Source organism: Drosophila albomicans, chromosome 2L (assembly GCF_009650485.2).
Source record: "Drosophila albomicans strain 15112-1751.03 chromosome 2L, ASM965048v2, whole genome shotgun sequence".
In the NCBI taxonomy this organism is placed as follows: Eukaryota; Metazoa; Arthropoda; class Insecta; order Diptera; family Drosophilidae; genus Drosophila; species Drosophila albomicans.
Genome location: NC_047628.2, coordinates 4,282,555 through 4,309,671, shown reverse-complemented (window position 1 = coordinate 4,309,671; position 27,117 = coordinate 4,282,555). Strand labels below are relative to the sequence as shown.

Here is a 27,117-nt window from a genome sequence, read left to right as displayed (position 1 = left end):
AAGTACTAGCAACCCAGCAGATTCGATAATGCTTCACCAAAATACAACTCTGCTTAAAACAAAATGGCGTATTTTTTACTGCAATAGACCCAAGACGACGTGAACATCTTTTGTGTGGTTGAAAACTGCATTTAAAAACAAGTGACTCACTTTAAAGATCAACATAAACATTTGCCAAAACCGTTAACAAGTGTATTGCATGTTTAATGAGCGCTGCAAGGCAACTCTGTGTGCTACCACGAAAATATAATGAGCCAGGTAAGTAGGCCTTGAAAAGTTGTGACAGTGAACGTCGTGTAAGAGAAAAAAAATAACAAGAAAACTATGAAATTTTGCTATCATTCGAAACAAGGCGATATTAATCAGTTGAATTCTAGTCATTGTGTGAGTATTATTTTGAGAAACTACGTGTAATATCCGAATTCCAAGCTTATTTCGTGGGTGTGGCAGGCACCACCACAAAGAGAAGACCCAAGAGGTGACTTCCCCCCCGTTTGAGACTCCCGTCACTTTGCAACGCGATTGAATCGCTATAAAAAGGCGACTTCTTCACTAATAGTGCTGAAATATTCTAATTCGAAGGGTGTTTCACAGTTTTCTCAACGTTAACCGATGCCCGAAGCTTCAACGTGGCAGACAGTGTTAAATTTGTGGAATTTGATTGGGTACCCATTTTCGTAATTTTCGTTTGAATTTGGGTATTTCGGTTTGTTTTCATCGAATGCCGCATCGAAAATGCACTAAAATGCATAATTTTCTCATAATTCTAGTGGCAATAGAAAATTTTCATCGATTACGTAATCATATTTCGCGAGGTGCAAAGTTTTCCTCGAGCTCAAATCCATGGAATTTTCGCCTATTTCCAAAGGGTTTCTGCCCGCCAAAAGTCAACCGACCAAGAATTTTCTATGTTTTCATAATTTTTTTGTATAAAAATATGTTTTAAACAATTTTTACCTTGCAGTCGGTGCATTGAATCAACTATTTTGTGGGTTTTGTCCCAGAAATCACTAGTAGAACTATAAGAACCTTGTATTTTTGAGGTATTTCTTGATATTTCTAGCCAGGATTGCATGAGGAGTGAAATTTTTCGATTTTCTGTTTATTGCGCCTGCGTGCCAAGAGAAGATTTGATGACTATTTGCAATTGCAATTTTCATTGAAATTATTTGTTTAAAACCTTCAAAGTGCAATGTCTGGAGAGGATTGGCCGTGTAACAGCGATATACAGCTCAGTTAAATGCTGGAATGTATGTCATTCGATTTATTCACGTCTCTGATCGCGCCATTCATTGAAATATGAGGGAATAACGGCTTAGTAAGATATTCTAAGCATTCTATTGAGTTCTGGACAGGATTAGGCACGCATTGGCGATCATGTGGCCTTAAGAAAATGTGTTCCTTTACAATTCACTTATTTGATTTGTGAATAAATCAATTTAATTGTATAAAAGTATGACAACCAATGCATTGAAAGATTAGCGAGAAGATGCACTCCATGAATGCTGGCGAGGATGGAGTTTTACCGAAATATGTCAAGTAAAGAATGAATTATCGAATTAATCTAACTATTGAATGCCGATCGCAGAGTTAAAGAAATTGTCGATTCTGGACCGGATTAGAGGCTAAACCTAAACAATTTTAAATTTTATATGGGGATGCGTTTGTATCGTGATCAAAGCACGTCAAATCGAATGGATCCGTTAAATATAAATAATAGGATCGAGTTTAAGTTTTCAACAAATTCGTAGCATGTTTATTGTCTACTCACAGATTGTGTTACCCGTATTTCTTGTAAACATTTCTAAAAAATCATTTTTATTTGCTATTTAGTTTGAGAATGTGCGATCTTATTGTAATTTCGTATTATTGTTCCCATAATCATTCTTATTCATCTTATGCCAGGCACTCAATGAATCGTCGCATAGTATAGGCTCAGACGAACAAGATGACACACGCGAAGATGCCAGTGGTAGTGGCAGCGGAAGTGGCAGTGGCTCCTCTGGTTCCGACTCTGATTCGGACAGTTCCTCAGGTAATTCAAGTGATGGACGCAGCTCCCCGGAGCCGACAGTTACCAAACCAACGGTGGCTAGTCTTCCACCAACAGCATTGGCCGCTCAAGCGGATAATAAAACAACAACAAATGGCTTTACGGATGGTCATGAGGACGAGAGTTCCAGCGGCGATTCCAGTACCAGTGACTCCGACTCTGAGGCAGAGGTTGGAGGCGAACCTGTCAGAACAAATAACAACAATAGTAAATTACACACGAGCAATAGCAGCAGCTCCTCCGGCACCTCGGCTGCAACACTGCCTAAAGCAGCCGATGAGGATGAGGATGATGATGACGATGAGGAAGATGAGGATGATGATGAGCAGCAGCATTTGCCGCAACAAGCACAATTACAGGCACAGGCAGCCTCGGGCAGCGAAGCAAGTGCCGATGAAGATGCCAGTGAAAGTTCTGCCAATGCATCGCCCTCGTCCTCCAGCAGTAGTAGCAGCAGCGTAAGTTGATATCGGTTTACAGTTCATGAAAAAATTAAGAAAATATTTCGATAACCTGGCAGGAGGATGAAGAGGATGATTACAGACCTAAGCGATCCACGCGACAACCGCGCAAAGCGCCGCCAGCTTCGGCTGATAAGTCAAAACGCCCTCAGCCTGTTAAAAAGAAGAAGAAGCAAAAGTGAGTTGCTCATTTTCCAAGTTTCGAACTAGTTGAACTCTTTCTAATTCCTTTTTTAATCATGTGTCTTTTCACTTACCCAGCTGGGACTCTGATGAGAGTGATGAAAGCGATGACGCTGACAGCGATGAGGCGCCGTTTGCCGGACAAAAGCGGAAGTGCAATGCCCGCTCTGGCGGCTCCAAACAGTCACAACAGCAGCAGCGCCGGCGCGTAAAGTCATTCAGCTCAGAGGATAGTGACGATGATGATCCCAGCAAACGGTTGGTTAACAAAACTTGCAATAGTTTCAAAAACGCAAATGACTATTGATATTTTCTATTTCAAAAGCAGTTGTGCCACGCGTCGCACCGCCGCCGCAGTTAGTTACAAAGAGGCTTCTGAGGATGAAGCCACAGACTCTGAGGATCTACTGGAGCTCGAGTATGATGAGACGCAAGTGGCGGCAAATGCAGCTGCCGCTGAGGAGGAGGAGAAATGCGAGACTATCGAACGCATTTTAGCGCAGCGCGTTGGCAAAAAAGCCTGCACTGGAAATCAGACAACTATATACGCCATTGAGGAAAACGGTTGCGACCCAAATGAAGGCATTGATGACTCATCAGAATCTGAGGTACAATACCTCATTAAATGGAAGGGTTGGAGCTACATACACAATACCTGGGAGTCGGAGATTACGCTGCGTGAAATGAAGGCAAAAGGTATGAAAAAACTGGATAATTTCATTAAGAAAGAAGAGGAAACGGCTTGCTGGCGTCGATATGCTGGACCCGAGGATATCGATTACTTTGAGTGTCAGTTGGAGTTGCAGCACGATTTGTTGAAATCGTACAACAATGTGGATCGCATCATTGCACGCGGCACCAAACCCGACGATGGCAGCGAAGAGTATCTATGCAAATGGCAATCATTACCATATGCGGAGTCCACATGGGAGGACGCAACACTTGTGCTACGCAAATGGCTACGCTGTGTGGAGCAGTTTACCGACAGAGAAAGTTCCAAGTGTACGCCATCGCGGCACTGCCGTGTGATTAAGTATCGCCCGAAGTTCTCACGTATCAAGGGGCAACCGGAGTTTCTGGTGGAAGGTTTAACATTGCGGGACTATCAAATGGATGGTCTCAACTGGCTGTTGCACTCGTGGTGCAAGGAAAATTCGGTGATTCTGGCCGATGAAATGGGTCTTGGAAAGACCATACAAACAATATGTTTTCTTTATGCACTCTTTAAGCTGCATCATCTATATGGTCCTTTTCTGTGCGTGGTTCCGCTTAGTACAATGACCGCCTGGCAGCGGGAATTCGATCTGTGGGCACCCGACATGAATGTCGTTACGTATCTAGGCGATGTGAAGTCCCGTGAGCTAATACAGCAGTATGAGTGGCAGTTCGAGGGCTCAAAAAGACTGAAATTCAATTGCATACTGACTACCTACGAGATAGTCTTGAAGGATAAACAATTTCTGGGTACGCTACAGTGGGCAGCTTTGCTCGTGGATGAAGCGCATCGCCTAAAAAACGATGATTCGCTACTCTATAAGTCACTCAAGGAGTTCGATACTAATCATCGTCTGCTGATTACGGGAACACCACTGCAAAACTCACTAAAGGAATTGTGGGCTCTACTGCACTTCATAATGCCCGAAAAATTCGATACTTGGGAAAACTTTGAGGTGCAACATGGCAATGCCGAGGACAAGGGGTATACTCGTCTGCATCAGCAGTTAGAGCCATATATTCTGAGGCGCGTAAAGAAAGATGTGGAGAAATCGTTACCTGCCAAAGTTGAGCAAATTTTACGTGTTGAGATGACATCATTGCAGAAACAGTATTATAAGTGGATACTCACCAAAAATTTCGATGCCCTGCGCAAGGGAAAACGCGGATCCACCTCCACTTTTCTAAATATTGTAATTGAGCTGAAGAAGTGCTGCAATCATGCTGCCCTTATACGACCCTCAGAGTTTGAGTTGCTCGGTCTGCAGCAGGATGAAGCGCTACAGATGCTGCTCAAGGGCTCTGGCAAGCTGGTGCTGTTGGATAAACTGTTGTGTCGCCTTAAGGAGACTGGCCATCGAGTGCTTATTTTCTCACAGATGGTGCGTATGCTTGACGTACTAGCTGATTATCTGCAGAAACGCCACTTTTCATTTCAACGCTTGGATGGCAGTATTAAAGGGGAGATGAGACGCCAGGCATTGGATCACTTTAACGCCGAGGGTAGTCAGGATTTTTGCTTTCTGCTATCGACACGTGCAGGTGGTTTAGGTATTAATTTGGCCACTGCAGATACAGTCATTATATTCGATTCGGATTGGAATCCACAGAATGACTTGCAGGCGCAGGCGCGTGCCCATCGCATTGGCCAAAAGAATCAAGTAAACATATATCGTCTTGTAACTGCCCGATCGGTTGAGGAACAAATTGTCGAGCGAGCCAAACAAAAAATGGTCCTTGATCATTTAGTAATACAACGTATGGATACCACGGGTAGAACAGTTCTTGATAAGAGCGGCAATGGTCATTCGTCAAACTCAAATCCGTTTAACAAAGATGACTTGTCAGCCATTCTCAAATTCGGAGCCGAGGAACTTTTCAAAGACGAGCAGGAGCATGAGGAAGAGCTTGTTTGCGATATTGATGAAATTCTGCGCCGTGCTGAGACTCGCAACGAAGATCCTGAAATGCCTGGTGATGATTTACTTTCTGCGTTCAAGGTGGCCAGTATCGCTGCTTTTCAAGAGGATGAGCCAAGCGAATCGACGAGTAAAGATCAACAGGCTAATGACGAGGAGGACGACAGCAAAGACTGGGACGATATAATACCTGAAGGCTTTCGAAAGGTTATTGAGGATCAGGAACGCGCCAAAGAAATGGAGGACTTGTACCTGCCGCCGCGTCGCAAAACGACTGCGGCTAATAAAAACGATGCTGGAAAACGAGGTCTGGCTAAGGGTGCCGCACGCTCCAAGGGTGATGATTCTGCCGATTCAGACTATGAGCTAGGTTCAGATGCCAGTGGCGGTGGCGGCGAAGATGGCAGCAGACAACGGAAGCGTGGTCGTCCAGCAATGAAGGAGAAAATTGTTGGTTTTAGTGATGCCGAGCTGCGTCGCTTCATTCGCAGTTACAAGAAGTTTCCTGCGCCGTTGATGCGTCTGGAGGCAATTGCCTGTGATGCAGAACTGCAAGAGAAGCCACTGGCTGAACTGAAGCGTATTGGTGAGATGCTGCACGATCGTTGCGTACAGTTCCTTAACGAACACAAGGAGGAAGAAACCAAGACTGTAAAGGAAGAAGAGCTGCAGCAGCAAGGCAACAAGCAGCGACGACCACGCGCGACCTACTCGATCAAACTGGGAGGCGTTTCATTCAATGCCAAAACCCTGCTTTCTTGCGAGGAGGAGTTGCAGCCACTTAATGAGCTAATGCCCAGTTCAGCGCAGGAACGACAACAATGGGTATTTAATATAAAAACCCGTTCACCCAATTTCGATGTAGACTGGGGCACTGAAGAGGATACCGCTTTGCTGCGTGGAATTTATCAATATGGAATTGGTTCCTGGGAACAGATGAAACTGGATCCAACGCTTAAGCTCAGTGAAAAAATACTGCTCAATGACACACGTAAGCCGCAAACCAAGCACTTGCAATCCAGAGCAGAATACCTGCTGAAGATCATCAAAAAGAATGTGGAACTGACTAAAGGTGACCAAAGACGTCAACGTCGTCCGCGTAAAATGAAAACAAGCGTTAGCTTGAACACGACAGCGGTCAGCACGCCAGAGCGTAAAGATGGCACCATTGACGATGGCAGTTCCACGTTACCTGGCGAAAACAGTTCCAGAACCGCAGCAGATGGTGCCAGCCTCGTTGCCTCCCCAGTCGCATCTTCTGCAACGGCGGAACATACCAGTGGGCAAAAGAAGAAAAAATCAAAGACGCGGAGCAAGAAAACGAGCGCTTCGGACAATAATGGCAACAAACCAATGCACTTTACAGCCAATAATGAGCCACGAGCCTTGGAAGTTCTGGGCGATTTAGATCCAAGTATCTTCAATGAATGCAAGGAAAAAATGCGACCGGTTAAAAAAGCTTTGAAGGCTTTAGATCAGCCCGATCTCAGCCTGTCGCAACAGGATCAGTTGCAGCAGACACGCGACTGTCTATTGCAAATTGGACGTCAAATTGACGTATGCTTGCAACCTTATGGGGAATCGGAGAAGAAGGAATGGCGTAGCAATTTGTGGTATTTTGTGTCCAAATTCACAGAGCTGGATGCAAAGCGTCTATTTAAGATTTACAAGCATGCACTAAAACAACAGACGCAGCCGGAAACTCCAAAGGATACAACAAATTCAATAAGCCCTGAAAGTGGACGTTCTAGACGTTCACGGGCAGAAAACGGTACCACTGTTGATAAGGAGAAGGAACGAGACAAGAGCGGTAAAAAAAAGAAAAAGGACAAAGATAAAGAGCGCGAGTCACGCTACTCTGGTGCTGGCTGTGACGATAAATCAAATCGTCGCTTCACCAACGAGTCGCCAATGAAAAGGAAGCGCGATGAGAACGATGCTGAAGCCAGCAGCTTGGGCATGACCAACACTGGCATCAGCGACAACCTCAAATCTATGTCTTTTAAGCGGCTTAACATGGATGCAGCTACATCGTCGCGGCACGGTAGTCACGAAGATCAGCGCAAAAAACATCATAGAGGCGACGATTACTATGTTAGCGCAGGTGGTGGAGCTCCTAGTGGATATGAAGGAAATAGTGCTCGACGTGGAGGACCTAATTCGCCATCGGGTATAGGCAGCAGTCGGCGTTTTGATCAACAACCAGTGCCAACAGGTTATTCTTCCGAAATGGATCGTTGGCATACTCGTGATCGGTATGTAAAAAGTTCATATCAATTTATATAATTAATAAGCTCACCACCATTTAACATAGCTACAACTTTGATTACAAAAGGGAGCGATATGATACATTGTACCAGCGCAGTGGAGGAGGTGGTAGTGCTGCCGGTAGTGGTTATCATCGTGATCATCGCGAACGCGATCGTGAGCGACGGCCTGACAAGCGTAGGTAAGTAGTGTCATATTTCGAAAATACAAAGTTAATATTTGGAAGTTGTCATTTAATTTGGCTAATTGATTTCATTTTCTTACTATAGATACCCTTCCGCCCTACCGCCACATGCATACTCAAGCCATTACCTGCCGCCCAATTATTATTTGCCGAACAATATGGTGCCTGGACTGCCGCCGCCGCCTCAAGGATATCGTGGAGAACCGCGTCCATATCCTGTGATGCCTCGTGACTATCCTCCTGATTATAGACGCAGCGAATATGAACGTCGCACGCAGACGTGAGGAGCATCTGTTGCCAGAAATTGTATATACAGACATATAGGTTAGTTTTAAGTTTGGCTGTGGTGTCTTGTGTCAGACGCTACTAATCTTTCCGTAACGATCTTGGCACAATGCATGAGCAACATTTACACACACTCATACACACAAGATACAATAAATAACACGACACAGAACAACAAACATATACAGTTTAGGTATAATAATACATATATAGCTAAACATATGTGCAAGTAATATATAGCAGCTATTTATAAATTGAACTGTAAATTTAAATTATATATAAACCGTATATTTTGTTCATGGGGGCGTTTCAGGCGCTCAACCAAAAGAGATCGAAACAACACAAATTACGTAAAGTAGGTAATTTTACAATTTCCCTTGTATAAACCGTAGTTTTAGGTTTTGTTCATGCCAATTTTTATACTGTACAGAAAATTACCGGCGAATGCCAATTTAATAAGTCTTTTGAAAGCTTTTAAAATAACAACAAATTCTCACTAAATTAATAAACGCAAACAATGAATGATTCGATTATGTTTAAATATTAAACAAAGAAAAAATAAATATAAATTAAATGAAAGAAAATATAAGAATTCGTTTCTATGTCTGTGCTTGAGCACTTTTATATACCATATATAGAGTTACAGCCCTGGGAGACGAGTATGTAAATTAGCTAATATTAATATGTAGAAATAAGTATATATAACATATGTTGTAGTATCTGAAGTCTATAAATATGTATGTATATCATTAAATTATAAAATGCATTATGTACAACCTTTAATTTTTATTTGCGGAAGGGATGGCCAAAGACTTACTTTCGGTATATGAAATTAAAATTGGGAAAATAGGATACATAAGGTTCGTGGACTGCTAACATCGACTCATGCTTTTTCATGTAAGTGCGTAGATATCCCATTTTTATTTTAATCTTAAAATATAAATGTTTTAAACTTGGGTGTCATTGCCGTTGACTCATAAATTACAAAAATATACTTTGTAAGTGAAAGTTTAGTTGAGATTTAAATTTCGAAAAGTGTTAAGTGAATTTTAAGATATAATAAATATTAGATGGAATTTGCGGAATATGGTTTAAACCAGTATTTTACATAACATAACATATACATATATATATTGCATAAACACCTAGCCATAACAAAGTTGGACGTAGATCAAGTTAATTTTAGACATTTGTCACGCCCAAACCCAAGTTTAAAGCATTACACACAATAATAATAGTCTTTAAAATTCCTAAGTATAGTTCATGTAAAACTTTGAAGTTATTCAAGCAATCGTTTTATAAGGAAAAAGGCTGCAAATGATTTCACCGCACTGTTTTGCTTTTTTGAAAACGGGTCTTGAGCTCACTCAACTTTAGCTTTCTCAATTGCTTAGAATTTTTTCAGGCCTTATTCGATTGCTCAAGTGCTGCAATTTTTTTGTCGTACGAAATACGAAAGCCATACTTTTATATAAAGGATAGGTTGGGTGACAAATATAAACTGTAATTGATCGCAATATAAAAGATATTCGTTATGGTGGTCTGTTTACCTTTTTTAGAATTAATCCAGAGAAAAATCTTACTGATGTAGGGTTTTCCCTCGGTTTCCCCATTATTAATAATTAAAATAACTCAATGTCAGCTTAATTGTAGGCTCGGAAATTCCTGGTTCTAGCCAATACGAGCACCGTCGCCTTCACAGAAATTTCATATCTGTTTCCAATTCCACGCGCTGATTTTTAGGAAAAAGCTAAATTAGTTGCAGCATTTTTAAATTTTTTTTTATATATTAATTTATTTATTATTCGATTCAGGAGACATTTAACATAGATGAGTCTCGGTTTGAAGTTTTACATTAGAACAGGCAAGAGTATATAAAATTTCAATGATGTGCAACGAGCAGTAGCAAATGGAGATTACATAAAATATATAAATTACATAGGTACATACGTTTTCGTACTACGATTATAAGTATTACAAGCTAACGGAAAGCTAGATGGCTCATCGCTTAGCTAAGAGCCGCTTTGGAAATGTTGCATTACAAATTCGATATTGAGTCTGTGTCATGTTGGGTCTCATTCAATTTCTATACACAAATCGTTAGACGTATTCGAATTTGCTTCAGCCTGTGGTTCATTGAAACCAGTCGTGTTATGTTCGATGTTGACGGTGGAAAAAAATGCCAGTTGAGCCATTCCTTGCATAGGTAATTCGGTCGAATTTGGGGATTGAGCATCAATAAAAAAGTCTATAAATCAACAAAGGTCCATTTGTATATTATGTACATCGATGTAATAATCGCAATATAAATAAATCAAGACTTTATGAAAGGCATACAATGCTAAAATACCTGACAATGGCAATGGTTTTTATGAGTGCTTTAAAAGGCGACATCGTGCAATTCAGGTGTTGTGGGCATTATTTGTACTGTAAGAAATGGGTTAGTCAATAATGATGATGATGAATGATAAAATGGATGATGTATAGATGCCCTATAGCAGGTTCACCATACTAACCGGACTCGACGCCATTCCATTCACTGACGACAGCATTGTGAGAATGTGGTTGGCGTGGATTGGGATGATCTTCTACAGAGCCCTCATACAGTTGCAAGTTGGTTGCTAGTTCACCGTGTTCTGTCATTTCATCAAAATCAAAGATTTCGGTAACTTTCACATGATTGGTGCTGTTATCCGTGTAATAGTAGGCATATAAAGCGTCATTATGCGTACTCATCTTGAGAACATGTTCAAAGTTATCAACATCCACATTTAATGGAGATGCGCCACTACAAGCAAAAGAAAATATTTTCAATTAATGAGTATTTTTTATGCCCGAATACGGGCGAATATTGGACCAACCACTCATCAACGAGTATCGAAACTCGTGGTCCATATAAACGGCTTGAATGTAACAAGCCAGTGGTATCAAAATGTGGCTGATCATATAGCGTAAATTTGCTAAATAGACGCATTTGAATCGCATTATTAAGCTGATTAGCCAGTTGACGCATTTGCTTTGTCAATTTCGGGGTCAGACTTGTAATTTTATACACTGTCGCCAGTAAGAAGTCCATTGGCACTGTAGCTGGCAGCGATAAAAGTTTGATTCCGCGATGCTTAAATATCCAGTTAGCTAAGCCCTTATTTGCCTGTTCAATGTAATCTTGTATGACGTCCAGCACGGTCTGTGGCATATTAGAGCTTAAAGCGTCCTAGACAACAATTGCAATACATATGTCATAAATATAGCAATCAGCAATATAAAATATTGCTTTTGTAATTAGCATTATACAAACCTTTCTATGCCGCTTACATTCCCGGCACTCTGGATCGAATTCTGGAGGTTGTGCAACTGTCTCGGACACCACAAATGTAGACTGAACTGCCACACAACGTCGGCAGTTTATTAGATTGTTGCGGTGCAAGAATTGGAGAGCATCATCGAAGCCCTGTTGACAAAACTTGGAGAGGAACTCAGGACGTGGCGGAAAAAGAATGCGCACAAATCGATTGACATTTTGTCGTGAGATCTCGATGCTTGTGTTTGCCCAGTTGAAGTGAAATAGCTGTGAGCTTTGATCCCGCGGACAAATGTCGCTTTCGCCACAGAATGGACTGACTGTAATCGTATTCTCATCCAATATAGGCAAATTGTTAGAAAATGCGCCGTCCATGTAACGTACTCCACGAAATCGAGGTGGCAATATACCCGAGAATCCAGGAATAAAGCAAGCACAGAGTAACGCCTGTAGAACCTCTTCGCGCGACTCAAACTCGGATATGATAACATTCTGGCCATCAAAAACACTGGTTAGTGATATGTGAAGACGTCCATTAACTCGCTTATGAGCATCTTCAGGCAAATGTTTTTGTAATCCTTCGAGCAAGCAAGTCTGTATGTTAAACGATGGACTGAACGGTCCAAGGGAATGGCGACGTGCTTCATTGACCACACGGAAAAAATCAGAGGTCATGCTGCCCAGTGGCAGATCACAGAGCAAACAACATGCGGCTAGGGAACCAGCCGAGGCTCCACCAATCTTTTCTAACAATAAATGTGGTGCATAGTTCTTGAAGCACACTGCGACACCGACGTGATAAATACCCAAAAAACCGCAGCCAGCAAAGGAAAGATTCATTATTTGTTCACTTCTTTGATTGTTTTTTCACTCGCCGTTAATAAAACTGAGTCTGGACAACAACGACTATTTGTATTTTGATCTCTGTTAGCGTTTTATCTCTGCTGTTTTTCGCAACGTTAATCGTTTTGAGTCTTTGTTTGGGAACAGCTGATGTGATTACAGTTCAGACTGTACAAAAACATCGGTCAACCGATTACCATATATCGATACATTTGTAACATTTAAAATTGCGATTATATTTTGCGAGAGTGGATTCTTAAGTATGTGCTTATCACATTCACTTTTAATAAGTAAATAAAATAAAATATATATGAACATTTTTATAAAATTTATTCCACTTGTACACATTACAAAAATATATAATTTTAAAATTTGTTTACAAAGAGTCATATTCTATCCACATTAATAAAAAATAAACATGCAATTTCCTATAATATGTTTTGGTTATTTGTTATTCCTAATCGTCCCGCCAAGTGGTATAACTTCGCTGAATGGAATGGATTGCTCTTCCGCAAAGGCTAAAAAATCAGTACCATAATGTTGCACCAGCTGTGTGAGCATTTGGACATCGGCCTCAGCTTGATGTGCATCGATAGCTGGACGACTAAAGGTTTTGTAAAACAAGTTACCCAATCTATAGGAACCTTGCGGTGGAATACGCTTAGTCGTGGCACATTTTAAGCCCTCAAACAGTTGACGTCGAGATCGAAATTTTTGCGGCGTACGTTTTACAGGTGAATCTAATGTCAGATCAATAATGTCTTCATCATCACAACCGTCGCTTAAACGCTTGCGTTTTCGTATAGCTTCGTCACGTGGCAAGGTTGGACGCTCTGGTGTCTTGTTATTCCGTGCCTCAAAGTCAACTTCTTTGGAACTAGACGGTTTGGATTCAGGCTCCACAATGGATGTCGTTGATTTTCGCATACATAAATCTTCATTTCGCTTATCGTCAATTTCCATAAAGGCGCGAAGAGAGTCCACACAACGCAATGAGGCTGGAAACTGTATATTGAGCTTATCAAAAGACTTCCTTATAATAGGAAAATCAAAGTGCCATCCATTGTGAGCAATCAAACAAACTGGAGCTGGCAAATGCTCAATGAACCTTAAAACCAGTTGACCGGCATTTTCGTTTAACTTGGATTCTCGTTCCAGCAGATAATTGCTTAATCCTAAATTATTAAGTAAATACCATTAACACAATCAGAATAACTAATTTATGAGGCGGATACTAACCAGTAATATGCTCACTTACTGGATTAACTGCCATTGAGGGTTGGAAGAGTAAATTCAATTTGTGCAACACTCTGGGCGGTCGGGGTGGCTCCTGGCATAATTCGGGTGACACATCGTCTCGTAGTTCCAGACTCTCCGTTGGATTATCTTTCAAAATCGCAGAATCGAAAGCATAAATGCACATCTCGGTGATGCTAACTCGATTTTGATTGTATTGTGGCAAATTTGTCGTCTCTAAGTCAATAACTGCGAACGTTGAAATTTGAGACCCTATCTCGTTTTCGGAGCCCACAACAGGTACATTTTGTGCCATTCTTAAGAATACAACACAAGCACAATGTCGTATTGCGTTTAATAAAGAAATGCATATTTATCGTACCGAAGCTATGTATCGATTAAATATCTACCCACCACCACGATTTATCGGTCTATCATTAGATAGATAGATTTTTTTAAAATAATCAACCGTTAGCGTTTTGAATTTTAATGTCGATCTCTAAGAAGCACAATATTGAGTTAAGTATTTCAGACGGATGACTCTATTTAAAGTATTTTAAGAAATTGTATTCTTGTGAAACATTTTATTAGCTAAGAAACGAAATGTGGAGGTGCAAGTACAATTTGTTGTGACATTTTTAGACACTCAACTGACAACCGTACGTACGGACATATCTAAACATGATACTTAAACAATTTATGGTGTCTGAATACTTGAAGGATTTATAATCCTTACGTGTCAATCGTGAGCAACAATCATATCACCTATATATAAATGTACATATATGTCTTAATAAATCTTAATGGCACAAACAATTTTATGGCTTAAATATCTGACTTCACAGACTTGGCTTCCTCAGACCTCGTATCGCCTTCTGATTTACTTGGTCTATTAGCCGAAAACTCCAAGTAGTCTACCCGTGTGGCCGCCTCGTACTCCTGAACCAGACCATCCACAATCTCCCGCGATTCATCTAATTCACTCAAATCGTCCTTGAATATGTCTTCTCGGCGAAATTGATCGAGAAAGGCGCCACGCTTGCGCAACTTATCAAACTGACTTAATGCGCGCTCAAACAGAGAGCAAATGCTTGTATGATTGGCCAACATTAAGCCTGAGACACGATGACTGCTTTGAACGTAAGGTGAAGAACGTGAGAGCGCCACTTGAATAGATGTTGGACCCCATGGTATAAATTGGGCCAATTTACGTTCTCTTATACGCTGCAACGATTTGTGCACCTGGGTGGGATCCACCTCGCCCTGTATTATATTTAAAATGGATATGTAACAGTGATGATTGGTCTTGTCGGGACCTGTAGACACCATCATATTTTTTGGTTGCAGCAGGCGACGCATCACGTCAAGCACAGTTGTCTTGCGCACGTTCACAGCCTATTTGGACAATTGATAGTTACAAACAAATAGTGCTCTGGTCATTCATGCTGCTGAACTTACTTGATTGCTGAGATTCGCGTCATTGGTTAATGGTGTATATCCTGTCATTAAGAAGTGCAGCTGAGGCGTTGGTATTAACGGTGCTGTTAATCCAATGAGATTATTATTCATGTACGATGGATAACGCAGAGTTGTAGTGCTCACACTCATTATAGTCGAGACTAACGTATTAATCTGCGTGAATGTCGGGTTCTGTAAATGCAAGCGATCGCATGCAATGCGATTTAATGCCGTATTATCCAGGACAACAACACTGTCCGCAGCTGTTATCAATCGGCGAAGTGTCAGCATTGAATTGTAGGGTTGCACTACAACATCGCTGATTTCCTCCTGATTCGGGAACACGCTATATGTTTGAATGAGTTTCTTGGGATAACGATCGGCAAGACGTTCCATTAAAAATGATCCCATTCCAGAGCCAGTACCTCCAGCAATGGAATGGCATAGAACGAATCCCTCCAGTGAATCGCTGCCATCTGCCTCGCGATCAATTATATCAAAAATCTCTTCTTGCAACTTATCGCCTTGGCTATAACCAGATGCCCAGTTGTTGCCAGCTCCGCCGCCATGCTTGGACAAGTAAACGTTCTCGGGATTATACAGCTAAAGACTCTGCATTCATTAATAGGTTACAAGTAATTTATAAATTAGCAGTCACCTTGGAATAAGCTGAGGTCATAATAGTATTAATGACACGCGGCTCCAAATCCAACAGCACTGCTCGCGGTATATAATGATCGTCATCTGCTTGATAAAAGAACACATCCTTGCGGTCCAACCCGTCGGTGGCAAAGTCTTCTAATACGCCACTTGGTGAGATGCCATGCTCCAAACACAAGCGTTTCCAAAACTCAAAGCCAACTAAAAATATTAATAATAACGCAATTTTCACAATGACAAAGAATAATTCATCTGAAGTTTGCATTCTACACACTTTGATTCCCGCATTGGCCCAGCTGTAAAGTAATTATTTCACTAGGCATTTGGACGAGATGCGATGTTCTATGTCGATGATGATGCTGAAAGGTCCTCTTGTTGTAGAATTCTTGTTGTGCGCTTTGTGCTTCTATGCAGATAGTTCTTTAATTTATGTACTCATTAAACTAAAAACACGTAATATTGATATAATTAACCATTATTTATATGTAAAAAGTTAAATAAATTATACAGCGGGTAGCGCTGAAAAACTGAATAAAATCGATAAATGTATTGCAAGAATGCAGCTTCAATTGTCGATGTGTTATAATCGATATTTTCAAAATTGGATTTTCTTTTTTAATTTAACTATAATATTAGCATTAAAAAACATAAATATATATTTTAAAGCTTTATAAATATAGCAAAATCATTTATATCACTTTAAGATAGCAAATTAATCGAAGCCATCGATTATTGTGAATGTTTGAAATGTAAATATAATTTATAAAAATTGATTTAATCATTATTAATAACAACGACGCTTATCAAAATAATTATAGTATATTGTAAACCGTATTTTAAGTACTAAAAAAATTGTTTCGGGTTTTTTGAAATACCAGTATAATCGAAAGCATCGATAGTCATGAATATGCCAAATATTTCAGGCGCGGTAAAAAAAAAGCCGGCTTCCAAGGAAGGCATTGCCATTGCCCGCGCAGCGTTAATAGTCGGTTGTTGTTCTTGGCGTTTACCCACATTTGAAAAAGGTGCGAAAAGCGAAAAAGACAACAACGCATTGAAAATTGTGTGAACGACGCTGCCGAACTGAACAATTGTTTTGCTCCGTATAAAAAACAGTAAAAATGCCTCGCGCAAAAGTGCAAAAAAAGCAAGTAACGCCCGTCGAGCTGTCAGCAACAAATGGCATCGAAGTGGCATCTGCAACTGCAGCTGCCAGCGACGCCGCTGATGCTTCTGGGCAACCACTGAAAGGCAGAGCGCGCGGCAAGACGGCGGCGGTATCTGCTGCTAGCCCGCCCGAAGATACCAATGATGCACAGAAAGCTGAAACTGTTGTGGCAAAGAAAATTACCTCAAGAGGCAAACGAAAGGCAACTAACGAAAAAGAAACTGAAGTGAAGGAGCCACTTAGGAATGACTTTTCTGCTACAGATGACTTACCCTCATCCTCCGTTGCTGTTAAAGGTAGGCCACGCAGCAAGAAAGCGGTTGCCCCCAAAGCGAATGACATTCTGGATTCAAAGGAACTGAAAGTGCAAGAGGATGTTGTAAAAAAAAGTGCGGGACGCGGTAAAGCAAAGCTACCAGAAGAGCCCGTGGAAATTGGAGATGCTGCACCGCCCAAGCCAAGAGGACGTGCCAAAAAACCAACAACTGAGGCAGTTGAAGAGGAAATTGTAGCTAAACCCACAAAGTCTCGGGCCAAAAAAGAGATTACCTTAGCCCCCGTAGAGCATACAGTAAGTAAAGGCAAGGGACGCCCTAAAAAAGCGGAGACAAACCCTCAAAAGGAAGAAGATACAGTAAGCAAGGACTTGGCGCCAGAAGAGATAGTGGAGCGCAGTGCCAGCAAAGGCAAAGGACGCGCTAAGAAGACAGCCGACACAAAAACGCAGGCCGGAGAAGTCTCTGAAGTGGCGAGCAAGGACTTGAAGCCGAAAGCGCGAGGACGCAAAAAGGAGCTCGCAGAGAACGTGGACAACGAACTAATCGCTGCCACGGAACATGCTGATAAAGATGTAAAAGAGGCCAAAAAGGAAAGCACTGAGACTTCATCAGCATCGGGTAGCGAAACTGCCCCAGCAACGAAGAAGCGTGGCCGGGGCAACAAACGTCTGGCAGATACGGAAATATCCGAAATTCTAGAGGAAGATGGGGTTGTGGCGCCACCACAGTCGGAGACTGAAGTAAAAGCTGTAAGCAAGGAAACGACTGGTAAACGTAAGAATGCTAATGATGACAAAGTTGAAGTGCCGGCGAAGAAACGTGGCAAAAAAGCTATGAATGGAGATGCAGATGATCAGCCACAAGTCAAAGAGGTTGCTGCAGCACCAGCGGCCAAGAAGCGTGCCCCAAAACGAGCCACAAATGATGACCAAAATGAAGATCCGGCTCCAGCAGCAAGCAAACCACGTAAGATAATACAAGACATAATATATTAGGACAGCAGCTTTATTCTTAGTATATTTTTAGCTCGAGGTCGCAAGCGAACAGCCGCCGAGACTGAGGATAATAGTGATGCTGTGGCAGTGAGTGAAGCAGACGGTTCAACAAGTACGTTGGTGGATCCCGGTTGTCGTCTTGCTGTATTGAAAAGTTTGCAAAACGTGATCAACTTTTGTTTTCCAGCATCCAAAACCAAAAAGCAAGCTGTACAAAAAACCGATGCACCCGCCGCTGGCAGCTACGATAAAACTCTTTTCCCACCGCCAACGGACAAAGAATTTAATCTCAAAGTCTCCAGCTGGAATGTGGCTGGTTTACGTGCCTGGCTAAAGAAGGATGGCCTCAAGTTCGTCGACTTTGAGGAGCCTGATATATTGTGTTTGCAGGTGAAGAATTGCAATTTTAATATATCTTAAACCTACTCGTATTTATATGCTTTCAACAATTTCAGGAAACAAAGTGCGTAACCGATCAGCTTCCCGATGAAATGGCACGTCTGCCGGGTTATCATCCCTACTGGCTGTGCATGCCAGGCGGCTATGCAGGTGTTGCTATCTACAGCAAGATAATGCCCATAAATGTAGAGTATGGCATTGGCAATGAAGAGTTTGATGATGTAGGCCGTATGATCACTGCCGAGTATGAGAAATTCTATTTGATAAACGTTTATGTGCCAAATTCAGGGCGCAAGCTTGTCAATTTGGAGCCACGCATGCGCTGGGAAAAGCTGTTCCAGGCGTATGTCCAGAAATTAGATGCCCTTAAGCCAGTTGTCATTTGTGGCGACATGAATGTATCGCATTTGGAGATCGATTTGGCCAATCCAAAGTCAAATACACGCAACGCAGGCTTTACCAAGGAAGAGCGTGAAAAGATGACTGAACTGTTGGATCTCGGATTTGTGGATACTTTTAGGCACTTGTATCCCAAGCAAACCGGAGCTTACAGTTTCTGGACTTACATGTCTAATGCTCGCGCCCGTAATGTTGGCTGGCGCTTGGATTACTGCATTGTTTCCGAGCGGTTTGTGCCACGCATTGTTGACAATGTGATGCGGAGCCACTGTCTGGGCAGCGATCATTGCCCTATTACAGTTTTTCTAAATATTTAAGTACTCGTGGATACAATATTTGTTCAGAATATGTTGTTTGATAAAACAAGTAACATTTTATTATTGTATTTTGTTCCCTGAATAATTCAAATCTTTGTTTTTTGTTTATCTTCTATTTTGTTTATTTTACAATTACTAAATTTCCTTAAGTATTTTTTGTTTCACAATTTATTTTATTATTATTTTACTGTAGATGCTTCGATTCCATTCTGCTGTAATACAATCAAATAAAAGTATACCAATTAAATAAAGAAAAAACAGTGGACACGCTCTTTAGTTTTGGCGTATTTCGATCATTTTCTAGCAATTTAGAGGCGTTTACGAACCATTAAATTAGTTAGCATATAAATGTTAACTGTATTTTAGTTCTAATGCAAAAAAAAAGACAATTTAAACTATTATTAAATTTGAGAGAAACGAACGTTTTAAACAAAAAAACTTTAAAAAAAATAAATATATATTATAAATATTGGATAGATAAATTATATAGACGGAGGTAACTCATCATTGACTTAAATAGCGATAAATAATATGTAATTCATATTAATTGAATTGTATCTTATTAAAGAACTGGTTAAAGTGAATGGTAACGACACTTTGATAGTTTTGCTTCCGCAGTTGTTTTATGCTTATTTAATTGTTGAAAGTATGCTTTGTTCAACGTTTAGTTGGCATTGTTTTATGTTTTAGAATTGGAAATTGTTTTTTCGTGTATATATGTATGTACCTTTTTAATATTTACACACATGTAAATGATAAATTAATCGCTCAATTCAAATCAAAGTTTTATGGAATACTAATTCTTTTTGTTCGACGCTGACGAACTGTTCACCATTTAACTGGGCCATGTGTCCCAATCAGGAAGTGGATCGTAGCCTCTTGCCCGACTGCCACATTGCTAATCGCGTGTTCATGTATTCCATGCTGGACTATCTGCATTCGGGGGAGCGGCGCAGCGAAGATGTGCATGCCGAGTTACGTGATCGCTATGAGGTATTTTGCCAAGTGCTTCACAACTTTCCCATTCCGTTGCACGATGAACTCGACGCTGGTTTTGAACTTCGAGTGGGGAGCGATAACAACAACTATGAGTGCTTTTCCGAAGCACTTCAGCAGCTCTAGTTCCAAGACGAGTCGACAAGGATATTGTTCAGTTGGTAAGCGAGGATAAGAACTTACAGCAGTGATGATGAGAAACAACCAAGCTGTGTAAAGTTATCTTCGCCTGTTTTCGATTTTCTTGCTTTTGGTAAAAGTGTATAAAATGTCGTTTAATGTAATGAAAGTAAAATTAACAATTAAATACAACCAACAAAAAAAAAAAGAAAACGAATTAGCTCGGCTCAAGCAGACATACATACATCCATGTTCATACATTGGTCTATATGTATCGTGTATCTATATATGTATGTATGTATGTGTATTTACTTGCTAGTATGTTTGTGCAATAAAACATTTTAATGTGCGTTTGTCGCGCTTATTTTCATGCTTAAAAAAGTGGAACCAGCTCTCTGTGGTCAGTCGGCCGCTTATCGAATCAAAATGATCTCATACAAAATATTTTATTATAATCAAAACAAAAAGAGGAAAAAAGTGGGCTTAAATAACAACGCACTTGCGAACAGAAGAAAGTTTCGGTTAAGTGGAATTTCAAATGTACCCTACAGTCTACAAAGTACAACTTTACATCCAAAATAATCCACTATATTGCAGTTTTCATAACTCACGATATTAATCAACTGTTATTAAATATTAAATTGTTACTTTTATGATAGAACTTTAAAACAGCAAAATACGCTAATCAAAGTGCCTTAGACTGTTTGCATTTGGTTTAACTGTTGATCAGAACATAAACTAACAAAAACTAAGAACACTCTTTAGATTACTATGTATGTATACTATGTATTGTACTGATTCTTATTCGCTGATCGGTTTAAAGACGGACAAAATCTTTCTACAAAGCTTGAGAGCTGTGCATTTAAACAAAAATTATTAATTTACCTAAGCATCTAGTAAAAACGGAAGTTTCAATAATATGCGATTATGCTTTTTAGCCGTTAGACCCAAGAACGAATTTACCTGAATTGAATTTGTAAATAGATTTATAAATTTATCAGTTAACTGAATGTTAATGCACAAATTGGTCAATAAATACCATTTAAATTAAGCAATTACGAACGAAAAGTGCAACTAACTTTCGCATTTGCCTGCTATGAATGACGTGAGATAATGAAAATGATCTACATACATACCTACGTACATACATATGTATGTATGCATGTACATACGTCAGTATAAAAATTGTATATAATAAAAGTAAAACCACATTTCTATGACAACAATAATGCGATGTGCAACTATCCACATGCATAAATAAAAAATAAACCGTCTATCTAACTAATGACTCTGTGATCCACATTTTGCAGTAGTATCATCATCACATACATATGAAACACAGAGAGCATGGCTGAGATGAGACATACATATACGAGTATGCTATAGTATAATATATTGTATACCTACCTATCAGTCGTATCTACAATGCAATACAAAACAAACACAACGATAACTGGGAAATGGTCGCGAATTGAGACCAAACTGTCATAAAAATCAGTTAATAACGAGAGGCTAGAGACCAGTAGCCAGTATTTAGTGGCCCATCTGGCCATTAAATTTTATTTTCATTTGACAATCCGATCTTTAGTCGCAGCTCTAACATCGAGTCGTTTAGTCGAAAAAGTGTTGTTAACGCGTACGGTAACAGAACTTAAACTCCATCGGCAGCAACCGGAGTTTTTAGCAAAAGAGAGTTCTTTTAAGTGATCATTTTGTGATATTTCGAAGGACAAGTTTAATAACAATGCGTTCCTTGTTCGCAATTTTCATAATCTGCAGCATATATGCAAGTATTCAAGCGGAAGACGGTGAATTTGGTATGATGATAAAATAAAAACCAAACAAACTTTGTTATTCTTAAATTCATTCAGGAAGAAAGGATACTTTTCGTTGAAAAACTTTTTATTGACAAGATTTTAGTAAAAACAGTTTTATAGCATTCTAAAGAAAACATTTTAAAATGTTAAATTGTAATAAAAATAATTAGAAAGTGAAAAATATATATTAAAGTTTTTAAAAATTTCAAATAAAATAGCCAATTTAAAAGTTAAAGATAATGTGGAATGGAAAGATCTAACCTATTTTGTTATTTCAAAGAAAAATTAATTTTACCACCCACTTATGGAGGAGCATCCAAGGGAAATTCCACTGACAGCCACTCGATGGCTGCTCGTTCCTATGTGGGAGGTCAGACAGGCTCTGAGTGTTCCTTTGGCACAGAGTGCACTCCACTTCACGACTGCACGGCCATGATCTATGAGGTGGCAAAGAACTGTTATTACGGCGACAAGTCGTTGTTCTGTGGAGGTGGCGAAGAGATGCCCTATGTGTGTTGCCCGAGTAGTCCGCTGGAGAAGAACCAGGTCTGTGGCAAGTCTTTGGTGCAAGGACACTTCTACAAGGGACTCGGCTCATATCCATTTGTAGCGCGCGTTGGCTTCAAGCGTAAGTAAGGCCATCATACTACATATAAATGTATGTGTCTGATGAACCGATCATTTGCAGACGTCAACACGGGAGCATTTGCGTATCCCTGTGCTGGTTCCATCATTGCCCGTCGGGTTATCCTAACCGCTGCGCATTGTGCTTTGGCCAAGGCCGATGGTCATCGTCTGTACGTATCCTTTCACTATAAGTGGCTATTAATTTATGTTAATACATCTGAACATTCCATCCTGAAGATCATCGGTGCGTGTAGGCGAATATGATACATCTAGCGATCCGGATTGCGCCAGCACTGGTTTCTGTGCTCCACGCTCGGTGAATCATGCGATCAGCCATGTTATTGTGCATCCAGACTACAAGCAAGGGCAATATCATCATGACATTGCGCTGCTCGTGCTAAAAACTCCACTCAACTACTCGGGTATGTATCAGGGGGTTGCTTGATGCACCGCGGGGTGCGGAGCGGGAGCGGGAGCGGGTTACGCTTCGCAGTGTCAATGTTAATTAAAAATCGTTTTGCTCTAACTGAACTCGCATCGCACTCGCACTCGCACTCACACACTACCATGTTCATAAATGTCATTTGTCTCCTCTCTCTTTTTCTCTCTCTTCATTTCTCGCGTACACATCGCATGTATCTAATTTGAGGTTAGGACTCCAATCTAAATGTGGGGGTTCTGCGGGGTTAATTGTCAAGTGCGGAGCTTCATTAAAATATGTTTAGTGGAGCAAGAAATTACTCAAAATCTGAATTCGATTTTTGGCTACACTTCAATAGGTTTAATGTTTGGTTAAAGCTGACAAGAATGTGAATTTATAATAGTGTCATAACATAAAACAAGTATAAAAGCTATAATCGAGTCTGCTCGACTGTGAGATACCCGATACTCGTTTTCAGTAATAGCAAACGAGTGCTTTATTATCATTTGAATACATCAAATTAATAACATTTATATTAATTTAACATAAAAACAAGTAAGAAAGCTACAGTCGAGTGTACTCGACTATGAGATACCCGCTACCCATTTTTAATAAAGGCAAAATATTGCGGTGTCATTTTCAAAATATACCGAAAATACTAAAAAAAACTAAAAATATACCAAATGGTGTGTTTAGTATATCGATATAGTACACCATTTAAAATATACCATAGACGGCACAATGTACCAGATTGTCGGACAAAGCAACTAAGATCCCTAGTAAGTAGGCGTTTTTGCCCATACAAAAGTATTTCTTTAATTACTTCCACAATTTTTATCTGATTACAACCAAATTTTCAGGAATCATAACTACTACAGTAATTATTGTATATACCAAAATTCGTATCTTTAAAATTACACTTGTTATTCAATTTTAATGATTTTCGGGGGCGGAAGTGGGCGTGGCTAAAATTTGAAACAAACTTGATCTGCGTGCAAACATACCAAATGCTGTCGAAAAAAAATTATAGCTCTATCTCTTATAGTCTCTGAGATCTAGGTGTTCATACGGACGGACGGACAGACGGACATGGCTATATCGTCTCGGCTGTTGACGCTGATCAAGAATATATATACTTTATAGGGTCGGAGATGCCTCCTTCTACCTGTTACATACATTTCCTGCCGGCACAAAGTTATAATACCCTTCTACCCTTTGGGTAGCGGGTATAAATATATACATTTATGAGACAAGGTCCGCCAAAAAATGCTATTTCTTATAGTCTCTAAGATCTATAAGTGTACATTACAGACGGATAGACAGCCTGATCAAGAATATAAATCTTTCTGTATAATGTCAAAAATGCCTTCTACCATATGTATATTTCCTGCGAGCACAAACTTATAATACTCTTCTACCTTATGGACAGCGAGTATAACAAAACTGAGGAAGAATATTTTTATAGCAATATAAATGCAATGCACACTTCATTGGGGCTTGTATGTACATATGTAATTCAATTTTGAATTGTTCGAATGGAGTGCAGAGGATTCATTTTTATTACAGGTTAACTTATGCAGATGATAATGCTGATAGAAACTACTCGGTTTGTTATGGGGTCAAAGTTATATTCAGATGTCTGTTTAAATTAGGGTCATTAGCACAAATAATGGTCATTATTGCAGACTCTTCGACAGCATTCGTGGTGAGGAGTAGGAGGAGAATTTCGGACACAAACAACTCGTAAACAACACGTTAACTAAGTCAAAAACAATACGATAAGAAGCAAAGAAAACCCAAGACCGAGTAAAGAAAACAGCAAGAATGGTGAAGGGAAGTGAAGTGAAGTGAAGTGAAGTGAAGTGAAGATGCGTCGAGATGCCGTCGAGAAGGCGTTACCTGAATTGTTGACTAGCTCGTTATTTGTTGGGTGATTTTATGGCTTTATAATATTTTATGGGCGTATGTGAGCGAAAGATCAATCAATTGGGGCGGTCGCTGTATGCAACTATGTTGCTGTGTCTGCTGTTGAAAGCTCTCTGTCTCTCTCTCTCCCTCTCAACCCGAAATTACAGTTTGATCAATGGATAAAATATTGGCAAAACAAGGTTGACCTCTTAATCATTTCATTTCTGTTCCCATCACCGTAGTGGCCACACAGCCAATCTGCTTGCAAAAGACACGCGCCAATTTGGTAGTGGGCAAGCGGGCAACCATTGCCGGCTGGGGCAAGATGTCCACGTCCAGCATACGCCAGCCGGAGATGTCGCACCTGGACGTGCCCTTGACCAGCTGGGATCTTTGTTTGCGCAACTATGGCTCAACGGGAGCTCTCGAGTCGCCCAACTCGATTGAGGGTCAATGGATGTGCGCCGGCGGCGAGGGCAAAGATGTGTGCCAGGGCTTTGGAGGCGCGCCGTTGTTCATCCAGGAGAACGGAATCTTTTCGCAGGTACAAGGAAATGCCTTGAAAGCTATAGCAAGTATTTGATTCATTCGTCCGTTCCAGATCGGTATAATGTCCTTTGGCTCGGATAACTGTGGCGGATTACGCATACCCAGCGTTTATACCAGTCTGGTCTATTTCCAGGAGTGGATTCACGATAATACGCCGCCCGAATAAGCCTTTAGCATTTCCTTTACTGTATTTTCATAAGATAAGTCCCTAATTTATAAAATCTGTATTTAAATTGGGTATTCATATTATATTTCGCACTATTTTGCAAATAAACATTTCAATACTTATTATATCCGTTACAAGAGTATATAAAAATTGCGATAAACAAAAGTGTGAAGCTCCGACAATAAAAGAACTTTGTTACGGATGTCATCACAAGTTATCTAAAGTAGTATATACGGGTAAATTTAATCTACATATATATATACTATACATAAATATATACATCCATCCTACGCAGGGGGTTTAAAAATGTTACTGTATTGTGTGAATATTGTACGGGTAATCGAGTACAGTTTGTTTCGTATTGATCTGTTGATTGTCTGTTTGTCTGCGTCACTCACGCATACAAATAATTTAATTGAATTAATTAAACTTTGACACGAAACAACAGAGGCCTTAAAATTGTATCAAATGATCGCCCATATAAATAATGCAATGCCAACTCGAAAGAAGAAAACTTATGACAATTTCTTTCGAATTTGAATGCGACTTATAGCACAATTTATAGACAATTGACTATCATAACTCAATACTCCTTATGCAATCACTTGGAGAGCAAACGAAATAGAGAAGTAATTATAGTATTTTTATTGAATTGAAACTCACATGAGTCAAAATTTGAGAACAAATTTGAAATTCCATTTGATCTTAGAACCCCATTGCATATTGCTATTGAAATTTTTGATATTGAACTATTTGCATATTTGCAGACATTAAAAATAATTATAAGAAAAACAGATTATGAAAATAATATCAAGTGTGTTCTTGTTTTATTACATTCAGAACCTACTAATTTCTTCGGTTGATATTTACATATATAAACATTAACGATTTAATTCTCAGCTCAGTCTGTAAAGTTTTGAAAATCTTCATGAAACTTAATACATTTCTTATTTGTTTTTCCCCTACGAAGGCCAAATCCCAAATCATTTTGAGTGCCATAAAAATGTCAATGTCCAGTTGCCATTGCTCCATGAGAGTCCATATTTTATTGCTTAGAAGATAGCACACACAAAACAAAAATTAATTTATAAATGTAAAAAATAACTTTAATAATTCTATAAGATTTGATATATAATTATGAATTCCATATTCTGATAAACTTTTATTATTTCATAATTGGACACACTGAAAATAAAAGAATATGGATTGGGACTATAGAAGAGTATGAAATATTCGTTATACTGCAGAGGATTAACGTTCATTCAGCTTGCTTTACGTGTGTTCCACTCACACCTTAACGTTAATAGCTTCTTGGTCTCAGCTGCTAGAATATGGCATGGGAAGACGAGACGAGGTTCATTTCCAGTTACCGGTGTCGATGCCGGTGCCATG

The 27,117-nt window shown here is 39.9% G+C and overlaps 8 protein-coding genes across 12 annotated transcripts in view; 5 read left to right on the top strand and 3 right to left on the bottom strand.

Annotated features, from left to right (window-relative positions):
* The window catches only part of LOC127565354 (thymidylate synthase), a 97,249-nt gene that overhangs the window by 54,914 nt on the left and 15,218 nt on the right, over window positions 1-27,117 (top strand). The window lies entirely within an intron of this gene.
* Window positions 71-8,815, top strand: LOC127565334 (chromodomain-helicase-DNA-binding protein 1). 4 transcript variants are annotated; one of them, XM_052003382.1, is made up of 7 exons: window positions 71-258; window positions 1,906-2,511; window positions 2,574-2,692; window positions 2,776-2,955; window positions 3,023-7,585; window positions 7,645-7,779; window positions 7,868-8,813. In XM_052003382.1, the coding sequence occupies exons 1-7, from the start codon at window positions 250-252 to the stop codon at window positions 8,064-8,066; spliced, it is 5,811 nt and encodes a 1,936-aa protein (XP_051859342.1). In that variant the 5' UTR covers window positions 71-249; the 3' UTR covers window positions 8,067-8,813. The 4 variants fall into 4 exon arrangements, with proteins under 4 accessions (XP_051859342.1, XP_051859341.1, XP_051859340.1 ...); XM_052003381.1 differs by lacking the exon at window positions 71-258 and adding an exon at window positions 286-384 and having other exon boundaries at window positions 7,666-7,779; window positions 7,868-8,815; XM_052003380.1 differs by lacking the exon at window positions 71-258 and adding an exon at window positions 287-384 and having other exon boundaries at window positions 3,026-7,585; window positions 7,868-8,814.
* Window positions 9,848-12,357, bottom strand: LOC127565342 (1-acylglycerol-3-phosphate O-acyltransferase Pnpla3-like). Of its 2 annotated transcripts, XM_052003396.1 has the most exons (5): window positions 11,366-12,357; window positions 10,929-11,281; window positions 10,584-10,855; window positions 10,418-10,494; window positions 10,176-10,315 (listed from the first exon to the last, which is right to left on the bottom strand). In XM_052003396.1, exons 1-4 carry the CDS (start codon window positions 12,206-12,208, stop codon window positions 10,448-10,450), a joined length of 1,515 nt encoding a protein of 504 aa, XP_051859356.1. In that variant the 5' UTR covers window positions 12,209-12,357; the 3' UTR covers window positions 10,176-10,315; window positions 10,418-10,447. The 2 variants fall into 2 exon arrangements, with proteins under 2 accessions (XP_051859355.1, XP_051859356.1); XM_052003395.1 differs by lacking the exon at window positions 10,418-10,494 and having other exon boundaries at window positions 9,848-10,315.
* Window positions 12,525-13,831, bottom strand: LOC127565350 (uncharacterized). Its single transcript, XM_052003407.1, has 2 exons — window positions 13,451-13,831; window positions 12,525-13,386 (listed from the first exon to the last, which is right to left on the bottom strand). The coding sequence occupies exons 1-2, from the start codon at window positions 13,761-13,763 to the stop codon at window positions 12,656-12,658; spliced, it is 1,044 nt and encodes a 347-aa protein (XP_051859367.1). The 5' UTR covers window positions 13,764-13,831; the 3' UTR covers window positions 12,525-12,655.
* On the bottom strand, window positions 14,017-16,118 carry LOC127565344 (tubulin gamma-1 chain). The gene is made up of 4 exons (XM_052003398.1): window positions 15,840-16,118; window positions 15,564-15,766; window positions 14,906-15,508; window positions 14,017-14,842 (listed from the first exon to the last, which is right to left on the bottom strand). Exons 1-4 carry the CDS (start codon window positions 15,886-15,888, stop codon window positions 14,273-14,275), a joined length of 1,425 nt encoding a protein of 474 aa, XP_051859358.1. The 5' UTR covers window positions 15,889-16,118; the 3' UTR covers window positions 14,017-14,272.
* On the top strand, window positions 16,497-19,369 carry LOC127565340 (recombination repair protein 1). Its single transcript, XM_052003393.1, has 4 exons — window positions 16,497-17,977; window positions 18,038-18,118; window positions 18,194-18,396; window positions 18,462-19,369. Exons 1-4 carry the CDS (start codon window positions 16,687-16,689, stop codon window positions 19,119-19,121), a joined length of 2,235 nt encoding a protein of 744 aa, XP_051859353.1. The 5' UTR covers window positions 16,497-16,686; the 3' UTR covers window positions 19,122-19,369.
* Window positions 19,826-20,444, top strand: LOC127565363 (uncharacterized). Its single transcript, XM_052003420.1, has one exon. It carries the CDS (start codon window positions 19,968-19,970, stop codon window positions 20,241-20,243), a length of 276 nt encoding a protein of 91 aa, XP_051859380.1. The 5' UTR covers window positions 19,826-19,967; the 3' UTR covers window positions 20,244-20,444.
* On the top strand, window positions 21,836-25,852 carry LOC127565349 (chymotrypsin-like protease CTRL-1). Its single transcript, XM_052003406.1, has 6 exons — window positions 21,836-22,054; window positions 22,335-22,682; window positions 22,743-22,851; window positions 22,919-23,103; window positions 25,253-25,554; window positions 25,612-25,852. Exons 1-6 carry the CDS (start codon window positions 21,982-21,984, stop codon window positions 25,723-25,725), a joined length of 1,131 nt encoding a protein of 376 aa, XP_051859366.1. The 5' UTR covers window positions 21,836-21,981; the 3' UTR covers window positions 25,726-25,852.

Bases quoted from the DNA above. Each gene is read 5' to 3' on its own strand.
- LOC127565342 (XM_052003395.1), bottom strand. From the start codon at position 12,208: ATGAATCTTTCCTTTGCTGGCTGCGGTTTTTTGGGTATTTATCACGTC. The intron at 11,282-11,365 runs GTTTGTATAATG...ATTGTTGTCTAG, and splicing joins AATGTAAGCGGCATAGAAAG to GACGCTTTAAGCTCTAATAT. The intron at 10,316-10,583 runs GTTAGTATGGTG...GTTGATTTATAG, and splicing joins ATGGAATGGCGTCGAGTCCG to ACTTTTTTATTGATGCTCAA.
- LOC127565363 (XM_052003420.1), top strand. From the start codon at position 19,968: ATGTGTCCCAATCAGGAAGTGGATCGTAGCCTCTTGCCCGACTGCCAC.
- LOC127565334 (XM_052003379.1), top strand. From the start codon at position 325: ATGAAATTTTGCTATCATTCGAAACAAGGCGATATTAATCAGTTGAAT. The intron at 385-1,905 runs GTGAGTATTATT...ATCTTATGCCAG, and splicing joins AGTTGAATTCTAGTCATTGT to GCACTCAATGAATCGTCGCA. The intron at 2,693-2,775 runs GTGAGTTGCTCA...TCACTTACCCAG, and splicing joins AAAAAGAAGAAGAAGCAAAA to CTGGGACTCTGATGAGAGTG.
- LOC127565340 (XM_052003393.1), top strand. From the start codon at position 16,687: ATGCCTCGCGCAAAAGTGCAAAAAAAGCAAGTAACGCCCGTCGAGCTG. The intron at 17,978-18,037 runs GTAAGATAATAC...GTATATTTTTAG, and splicing joins TCCAGCAGCAAGCAAACCAC to CTCGAGGTCGCAAGCGAACA. The intron at 18,119-18,193 runs GTACGTTGGTGG...TTTGTTTTCCAG, and splicing joins TGAAGCAGACGGTTCAACAA to CATCCAAAACCAAAAAGCAA.
- LOC127565344 (XM_052003398.1), bottom strand. From the start codon at position 15,888: ATGCCTAGTGAAATAATTACTTTACAGCTGGGCCAATGCGGGAATCAA. The intron at 15,767-15,839 runs GTGTGTAGAATG...TAATATTTTTAG, and splicing joins GGGCCAATGCGGGAATCAAA to TTGGCTTTGAGTTTTGGAAA. The intron at 15,509-15,563 runs GTGACTGCTAAT...CAGAGTCTTTAG, and splicing joins TGACCTCAGCTTATTCCAAG to CTGTATAATCCCGAGAACGT.
- LOC127565350 (XM_052003407.1), bottom strand. From the start codon at position 13,763: ATGGCACAAAATGTACCTGTTGTGGGCTCCGAAAACGAGATAGGGTCT. The intron at 13,387-13,450 runs GTTAGTATCCGC...TTAATAATTTAG, and splicing joins AGTAAGTGAGCATATTACTG to GATTAAGCAATTATCTGCTG.
- LOC127565349 (XM_052003406.1), top strand. From the start codon at position 21,982: ATGCGTTCCTTGTTCGCAATTTTCATAATCTGCAGCATATATGCAAGT. The intron at 22,852-22,918 runs GTACGTATCCTT...TCCATCCTGAAG, and splicing joins AAGGCCGATGGTCATCGTCT to ATCATCGGTGCGTGTAGGCG. The intron at 25,555-25,611 runs GTACAAGGAAAT...CGTCCGTTCCAG, and splicing joins AGAACGGAATCTTTTCGCAG to ATCGGTATAATGTCCTTTGG.